General features: G+C 47.9%; 1 protein-coding gene across 1 annotated transcript; it reads left to right on the forward strand.

Moving 5' to 3' along the window:
* Nucleotides 1-314: 314 nt before the first annotated feature.
* LOC123763877 (uncharacterized) lies at nt 315-8,202 on the forward strand. Its single transcript, XM_069329716.1, has 2 exons — nt 315-480; nt 7,709-8,202. The coding sequence occupies exons 1-2, from the start codon at nt 315-317 to the stop codon at nt 8,200-8,202; spliced, it is 660 nt and encodes a 219-aa protein (XP_069185817.1).
* The last annotated feature ends 1,035 nt before the right edge of the window (nt 8,203-9,237 follow it).

Below are 9,237 nucleotides of genomic sequence, written 5' to 3' on the forward strand. Positions count from 1 at the left end.
ATGGAGTAATGATAAAGGAACCATGTGAGTGTGTAGATCAAGTTCAAGTTCAAGTATATTTATTGAGACAAGAAAGAAATACATCTTAAAAGGATAGAGTAGCTTAGAGTACTTCTACCCCCCCAGAGTGTGTGTAGAGAGTTCACAACACAGATACAACCCGCGCCACCAAGCCCGCCAGGACTAGAAAATATTGTCTCGGCTGTACAGTAACAATCGCGCGTCACCATAATATATATTAATATGCACTACAGCCGATGGGCGAGCCAGAGGTGGAGGGGGAAGAATTTGAACATACAGGCATACTGTTCGCCATGGCAATGCATGCGAACACCTCCCCATCAGCGATCATCCATTCCAAGGCTCAACTGGACCTTGTTCGCTCAACACAAACACATTCGCGTGAAATCAACTCAAACGACCAGTTTAAGGTTCTGGAACACACTTGGTTGTTGGCTCAGCCTGTTCCTTACCCCGATTGTTAGCATTAAATTGAATGTACTCCTAATCTTGATACAGTTAATTAAGACATCAAATAAATAAGGTTCTAAGGCCAGGCTTCAGCTGAGCTGATGTGGGGGGTTAGCTCATCTGAAGCGCTGTAGTTTGGGGGTTTATTAAGAACATCACAAACAGTCCTAATTCACATTCACAGAGTTAGAAAGACCTAATTCACATTCACAGAGTTAGAAAGACCTAATTCACATTCACAGAGTTAGAAAGACCTAATTCACATTCACAGAGTTAGAAAGACCTAATTCACATTCATAGAGTTAGAAAGACAGACTGATTCAGATAAAGAGAAAGACGGGGAGACAGACAAATAGAGAAAAAAGCAGAGACGCACACAAGAGAGAGAGACAAAGAGACATACACAAGAGAGACAGAGACAGCGAAAGACATAGGCTGTGAGATAGAGACACAGGCAAAGAGAATAGGGACGACGCGAGCACCATTGGGAACGCCATCGAAGTGCAGAGTAACCCTCCTTAGAAGTTGCTTTCAGCCAGCAGTGTGTCTTATCATGAGGGCTGCCTCATACTCCCAGCTGCCTCATACTCCCAGCTGCCTCACACACTCCCAGCTGCCTCATACTCCCAGCTGCCTCACACCCAGCTGCCTCACACACTCCCAGCTGCCTCACACACTCCCAGCTGCCTCACACACTCCCAGCTGCCTCACACACCCAGCTGCCTCACACACTCCCAGCTGCCTCACACACTCCCAGCTGCCTCACACACTCCCAGCTGCCTCACACACTCCCAGCTGCCTCACACACTCCCAGCTGCCTCACACACTCCCAGCTGCCTCACACACCCAGCTGCCTCTGCAGTCCTGTAGTCCCCTGCAGTCCTGTAGTAGCCTGCAGTACTCCTGCAGTCCTGTAGTAGTCTACAGTACTCTTGCAGTCCTGTAGTAGCCTGCAGTACTCCTGCAGTCCTGTAGTAGTCTACAGTACTCTTGCAGTCCTGTAGTAGCCTGCAGTACTCCTGCAGTCCTGTAGTAGCCTGCAGTACTCCTGCAGTCCTGTAGTAGTCTACAGTACTCTTGCAGTCCTGTAGTAGCCTGCAGTACTCCTGCAGTCCTGTAGTAGCCTGCAGTCCTGTAGTCCTGAAGTAGTCTACAGTACTCCTGCAGTCCTGTAGTAGCCTGCAGTACTCCTGCAGTCCTGTAGTAGTCTACAGTACTCTTGCAGTCCTGTAGTAGCCTGCAGTACTCCTGCAGTCCTGTAGTAGTCTACAGTACTCTTGCAGTCCTGTAGTAGCCTGCAGTACTCCTGCAGTCCTGTAGTAGCCTGCAGTACTCCTGCAGTCCTGTAGTAGTCTACAGTACTCTTGCAGTCCTGTAGTAGCCTGCAGTACTCCTGCAGTCCTGTAGTCCCCTGCAGTCCTGTAGTCCTGAAGTAGTCTACAGTACTCCTGCAGTCCTGTAGTAGCCTACAGTACTTCTGCAGTCCTGAAGTAGTCTACAGTACTCTTGCAGTCCTGAAGTAGTCTACAGTACTCTTGCAGTCCTGTAGTAGCCTGCAGTACTCCTGCAGTCCTGTAGTAGTCTACAGTACTCTTGCAGTCCTGTAGTAGCCTGCAGTACTCCTGCAGTCCTGTAGTAGCCTGCAGTACTCCTGCAGTCCTGTAGTAGTCTACAGTACTCTTGCAGTCCTGTAGTAGCCTGCAGTACTCCTGCAGTCCTGTAGTCCCCTGCAGTCCTGTAGTCCTGAAGTAGTCTACAGTACTCCTGCAGTCCTGTAGTAGCCTACAGTACTTCTGCAGTCCTGAAGTAGTCTACAGTACTCTTGCAGTCCTGAAGTAGTCTGCAGTACTCCTGCAGTCCTGTAGTAGCCTACAGTACTCCTGCAGTCCTGAAGTAGTCTACAGTACTCCTGCAGTCCTGTAGTAGCCTACAGTACTTCTGCAGTCCTGAAGTAGTCTACAGTACTCTTGCAGTCCTGAAGTAGTCTACAGTACTCTTGCAGTCCTGTAGTAGCCTGCAGTACTCCTGCAGTCCTGTAGTAGTCTACAGTACTCCTGCAGTCCTGTAGTAGCCTGCAGTACTCCTGCAGTCCTGTAGTAGCCTACAGTACTCCTGCAGTCCTGTAGTAGCCTGCAGTACTCTTGCAGTCCTGTAGTAGCCTGCAGTACTCTTGCAGTCCTGTAGTAGCCTACAGTACTCCTGCAGTCCTGAAGTAGTCTACAGTACTCCTGCAGTCCTGTAGTAGCCTGCAGTACTCCTGCAGTCCTGTAGTAGCCTACAGTACTCCTGCAGTCCTGTAGTAGCCTACAGTACTCCTGCAGTCCTGTAGTAGCCTACAGTACTCCTGCAGTCCTGTAGTAGCCTGCAGTACTCTTGCAGTCCTGTAGTAGCCTACAGTACTCCTGCAGTCCTGAAGTAGTCTACAGTACTCTTGCAGTCCTGAAGTAGTCTACAGTACTCTTGCAGTCCTGAAGTAGTCTACAGTACTCTTGCAGTCCTGAAGTAGTCTACAGTACTCCTGCAGTCCTGTAGTAGCCTGCAGTACTCCTGCAGTCCTGTAGTAGCCTACAGTACTCCTGCAGTCCTGTAGTAGCCTACAGTACTCCTGCAATCCTGTAGTAGCCTGCAGTACTCTTGCAGTCCTGTAGTAGCCTACAGTACTCCTGCAGTCCTGAAGTAGTCTACAGTACTCTTGCAGTCCTGAAGTAGTCTACAGTACTCTTGCAGTCCTGAAGTAGTCTACAGTACTCCTGCAGTCCTGAAGTAGTCTACAGTACTCCTGCAGTCCTGAAGTAGTCTACAGTACTCCTGCAGTCCTGAAGTAGCCTACAGTACTCCTGCAGTCCTGAAGTAGTCTACAGTACTCCTGCAGTCCTGTAGTAGCCTGCAGTACTCCTGCAGTCCTGTAGTAGCCTGCAGTACTCCTGCAGTCCTGTAGTAGCCTACAGTACTCCTGCAGTCCTGTAGTAGCCTGCAGTACTCTTGCAGTCCTGTAGTAGCCTGCAGTACTCTTGCAGTCCTGTAGTAGCCAACAGTACTCCTGCAGTCCTGTAGTAGCCTGCAGTACTCCTGCAGTCCTGTAGTAGCCTGCAGTACTCTTGCAGTCCTGTAGTAGCCTGCAGTACTCCTGCAGTCCTGTAGTAGCCTGCAGTACTCCTGCAGTCCTGTAGTAGTCTGCAGTCCTGTAGTAGCCTGCAGTACTCCTGCAGTCCTGTAGTAGCCTGCAGTACTCCTGCAGTCCTGTAGTAGTCTACAGTACTCTTGCAGTCCTGTAGTAGCCTGCAGTACTCCTGCAGTCCTGTAGTAGCCTGCTGTACTCCTGCAGTCCTGTAGTAGCCTGCAGTACTCCTGCAGTCCTGTAGTAGCCTGCAGTACTCCTGCAGTCCTGTAGTAGCCTGCTGTACTCCTGCAGTCCTGTAGTAGCCTGCAGTACTCCTGCAGTCCTGTAGTAGCCTGCTGTACTCCTGCAGTCCTGTAGTAGCCTGCAGTACTCCTGCAGTCCTGTAGTAGCCTGCAGTACTCCTGCAGTCCTGTAGTAGCCTGCAGTACTCCTGCAGTCCTGTAGTAGCCTGCTGTACTCCTGCAGTCCTGTAGTAGCCTGCAGTACTCTTGCAGTCCTGTAGTAGCCTGCAGTACTCCTGCAGTCCTGTAGTAGCCTGCAGTACTCCTGCAGTCCTGTAGTAGCCTGCAGACCTTCTCTTGTAGACTCCAGTTCTTACCCTGGAGCCCGTAGTCCTTCTGTAGTATCCTGTAGTCCACTCTTAGTATTGTAAGTGATATCTTGTTCGATGGCAGCGCGTTTGTCACTTCCTGCTGCTGTAGTTACTGTACTACTGCTGCTGTAGTTACTGTACTGCTGCTGCTGTAGTTACTGTACTGCTGCTGCTGTAGTTACTGTACTACTGCTGCTGTAGTTACTGTACTACTGCTGCTGTAGTTACTGTACTGCTGCTGCTGTAGTTACTGTACTGCTGCTGCTGTAGTTACTGTACTGCTGCTGCTGTAGTTACTGTACTGCTGCTGCTGTAGTTACTGTACTACTGCTGCTGTAGTTACTGTACTACTGCTGCTGTAGTTACTGTACTGCTGCTGCTGTAGTTACTGTACTGCTGCTGCTGTAGTTACTGTACTGCTGCTGCTGTAGTTACTGTACTGCTGCTGCTGTAGTTACTGTACTACTGCTGCTGTAGTTACTGTACTACTGCTGCTGTAGTTACTGTACTACTGCTGCTGTAGTTACTGTACTACTGCTGCTGTAGTTACTGTACTACTGCTGCTGTAGTTACTGTACTACTGCTGCTGTAGTTACTGTACTGCTGCTGCTGTAGTTACTGTACTACTGCTGCTGTAGTTACTGTAGTACTGCTGCTGCTGTAGTTACTATACTACTGCTGCTGTAGTTACTGTACTACTGCTGCTGTAGTTACTGTACTACTACTGCTGTAGTTACTGTACTACTGCTGCTGTAGTTACTGTACTACTGCTGCTGTAGTTACTGTACTACTGCTGCTGTAGTTACTGTACTACTGCTGCTGTAGTTACTGTACTACTGCTGCTGTAGTTACTGTACTACTGCTGCTGTAGTTACTGTACTACTGCTGCTGTAGTTACTGTACTACTGCTGCTGCAGTTACTGTACTGCTGCTGCTGCTGTAGTTACTGTACTACTGCTGCTGCTGTAGTTACTGTACTGCTGCTGCTGCTGTAGTTACTGTACTGCTGCTGCTGCTGTAGTTACTGTACTGCTGCTGCTGCTGTAGTTACTGTACTGCTGCTGCTGCTGTAGTTACTGTACTACTGCTGCTGTAGTTACTGTACTACTGCTGCTGTAGTTACTGTACTACTGCTGCTGTAGTTACTGTACTACTGCTGCTGTAGTTACTGTACTACTGCTGCTGTAGTTACTGTACTACTGCTGCTGCAGTTACTGTACTGCTGCTGCTGCTGCTGTAGTTACTGTACTACTGCTGCTGCTGCTGTAGTTACTGTAGTACTGCTGCTGCAGTTACTGTACTACTGCTGCTGTAGTTACTGTACTACTGCTGCTGCTGCAGTTACTGTACTACTGCTGCTGTAGTTACTGTACTACTGTTGCTGCTGCTGCTGTAGTTACTGTACTACTGCTGCTGTAGTTACTGTACTACTGCTGCAGTAGTTACTGTACTACTGCTGCTGTAGTTACTGTACTACTGCTGCTGTAGTTACTGTAGTACTGCTGCTGTAGTTACTGTACTACTGCTGCTGTAGTTACTGTACTACTGCTGCTGTAGTTACTGTACTACTGCTGCTGTAGTTACTGTACTACTGCTGCTGTAGTTACTGTACTACTGCTGCTGTAGTTACTGTACTACTGTTGCTGTAGTTACTGTACTGCTGCTGCTGTAGTTACTGTACTACTGCTGCTGTAGTTACTGTACTACTGCTGCTGCTGTAGTTACTATACTACTGCTGCTGTAGTTACTGTACTACTGCTGCTGTAGTTACTGTACTACTGCTGCTGTAGTTACTGTACTACTGCTGCTGCTGTAGTTACTGTACTACTGCTGCTGCTGCTGTAGTTACTGTACTACTGCTGCTGTAGTTACTGTACTACTGCTGCTGTAGTTACTGTACTACTGCTGCTGTAGTTACTGTACTACTGCTGCTGTAGTTACTGTACTACTGCTGCTGCAGTTACTGTACTGCTGCTGCTGCTGCAGTAGTTACTGTACTACTGCTGCTGCTGCTGTAGTTACTGTACTACTGCTGCTGCAGTTACTGTACTACTGCTGCTGTAGTTACTGTACTACTGCTGCTGCTGCAGTTACTGTACTACTGCTGCTGTAGTTACTGTACTACTGTTGCTGCTGCTGCTGTAGTTACTGTACTGCTGCTGCTGTAGTTACTGTACTACTGCTGCTACTGCTGTAGTTACTGTACTACTGCTGCTACTGCTGTAGTTACTGTACTACTGCTGCTGCTGTAGTTACTGTACTACTGCTGCTGCTGTAGTTACTGTACTACTGCTGCTGTAGTTACTGTCCTACTGCTGCTGTAGTTACTGTACTACTGCTGCTGTAGTTACTATACTACTGCTGCTGTAGTTACTGTACTACTGCTGCTGTAGTTACTGTACTACTGCTGCTGTAGTTACTGTACTACTGTTGCTGTAGTTACTGTACTGCTGCTGCTGTAGTTACTGTACTACTGCTGCTGCTGCTGTAGTTACTGTACTACTGCTGCTGTAGTTACTGTACTACTGCTGCTGTAGTTACTGTACTACTGCTGCTGTAGTTACTGTACTACTGCTGCTGTAGTTACTGTACTGCTGCTGCTGTAGTTACTGTACTACTGCTGCTGTAGTTACTGTACTACTGCTGCTGCTGCTGTAGTTACTGTACTACTGCTGCTGTAGTTACTGTACTGCTGCTGCTGTAGTTACTGTACTACTGCTGCTGTAGTTACTGTACTACTGCTGCTGTAGTTACTGTACTGCTGCTGCTGTAGTTACTGTCCTACTGCTGCTGTAGTTACTGTACTACTGCTGCTGTAGTTACTGTACTGCTGCTGCTGTAGTTACTGTACTGCTGCTGCTGTAGTTACTGTACTGCTGCTGCTGTAGTTACTGTACTGCTGCTGCTGTAGTTACTGTACAACTGCTGCTGTAGTTACTGTACTACTGCTGCTGTAGTTACTGTCCTACTGCTGCTGTAGTTACTGTACTACCTCTGCTGTAGTTACTGTACTACTACTGCTGTAGTTACTGTACTACTGCTGCTGTAGTTACTGTACTACTGCTGCTGTAGTTACTGTACTACTGCTGCTGTAGTTACTGTCCTGCTGCTGTAGTTACTGTACTACTGCTGCTGTAGTTACTGTACTGCTGCTGCTGTAGTTATTGTACTACTGCTGCTGTAGTTACTGTACTACTGCTGCTGCTGTAGTTACTGTACTACTGCTGCGGCTGCTGTAGTTACTGTACTACTGCTGCTGCTGCTGTAGTTACTGTACTACTGCTGCTGCTGCTGTAGTTACTGTACTACTGCTGCTGCTGTAGTTACTGTACTACTGCTGCTGCTGTAGTTACTGTACTACTGCTGCTGTAGTTACTGTACTACTGCTGCTGTAGTTACTGTACTGCTGCTGCTGTAGTTACTGTACTACTGCTGCTGTAGTTACTGTACTACTGCTGCTGTAGTTACTGTACTACTGCTGCTGTAGTTACTGTACTACTGCTGCTGTAGTTACTGTACTACAGTAACTACAGTGGGCCCCACATTGAGCAGTGGGCCCCGCCCACTGCTCTCCACTCAGCAGACCCCGCCCACTGCCCTCCATCCAGCAGACCCCGCCCACTGCCCTCCATCCAGCAGACCCCGCCCACTGCCCTCCACCCAGGCAGACCCCACCCACTGCCCTCCACCCAGGCAGACCCCGCCCACTGCCCGCCATCCAGCAGACCCCGCCCACTGCCCTCCATCCAGCAGACCCCGCCCATTGCCCTCCACCCAGGCAGACCCCGCCCACTGCCCTCCACCCAGGCAGACCCCGCCCACTGCACGCCATCCAGCAGACCCCGCCCACTGCCCTCCACCCAGGCAGACCCCGCCCACTGCCCTCTATCCAGCAGACCGCGCCCACTGCCCTCCACCCAGGCGGACCCCGCCCACTGCCCTCCATCCAGCAGACCCCGCCCACTGCCCTCCACCCCGGCAGACTCAGGAACCTGTACACCAGTTGTTTGATGGTTGAAAAGCAGGACCAATTAACCGAAGCTCACCCCCCCCCCCCAGCTCATCTAGGTGAGTACACACCGTGAGGTTATCTTGAGATGATTTCGGGGATCAGAATCCCCGCGGCCCAGTTCTCGGCCAGGCCTCTGCACACAGTTACCCATCCTCCGAATTAATAGTACGTTTTAGTAATAAGTGCAATAAGTACATTCCTGACTGTCATAATAGTACATATTTGCACTTATGGGGCTGTTACATTTACCTCCCCATTTATTCTCCTCGTTTTCTGTTAAGACACTTAGAATTTTAAGATGAAGTTTTAAAGTTTCAGTTCGCTATACACTAGTTTTAAATATCAGGAATTTCTTTTTCAGTTTTTAAAACAATAGAAATTTTACACAAAATTTGAAAATATCCTGAGTAACTTTACAATTTATTGAAATATTTTAGTTTTGTTTTATTAGTTTTATAAAACTATAATATTAGTATATCTATAGGTTAAGTAGGAATTGTAATTAATAAGCAATACAATGCTTATCTTCAAAAACTAAGACGGTTAGGTTAGGCCGTGGTTTTTCTATTCAGCTTTTCAGGTGAACTCAAATATTCACAATATATATATATGACAGTACGATTCAATATTAAGTGAAAATAAGTACAATTCTTGACTGTCACACATAGTACATAATGGCACTTATGGGGCTGTTACATTTACCTCCCCATTTTTGGAAGACGGACTGCACAGACAGGAAGAGCGGTCACAGACAGGTGTTAACAACCAAGTCATATAGCTCCTGCATAATACATCTGTCATACAACACCCTCACAATACACCTGTCATACAACACCCTCACAATACACCTGTCATACAACACCCTCACAATACACCTGTCATACAACACCCTCACAATACACCTGTCATACAACACACTCACAATACACGTCATACAACACACTCACAATACACCTGTCATACAACACACTCACAATACACGTCATACAACACACTCACAATACACCTGTCATACAACACACTCACAATACACGTCATACA

The sequence above is a fragment of the Procambarus clarkii genome, chromosome 23 (assembly GCF_040958095.1).
Source record: "Procambarus clarkii isolate CNS0578487 chromosome 23, FALCON_Pclarkii_2.0, whole genome shotgun sequence".
Taxonomy (NCBI): Eukaryota; Metazoa; Arthropoda; class Malacostraca; order Decapoda; family Cambaridae; genus Procambarus; species Procambarus clarkii.

Coding starts and splice junctions, on each gene's coding strand:
- LOC123763877 (XM_069329716.1), top strand. CDS start 315: ATGGCAATGCATGCGAACACCTCCCCATCAGCGATCATCCATTCCAAG. Junction 481..7,708: donor GCCTGTTCCTTACCCCGATT/GTTAGCATTAAA, acceptor ACTGTACTACAG/TAACTACAGTGGGCCCCACA.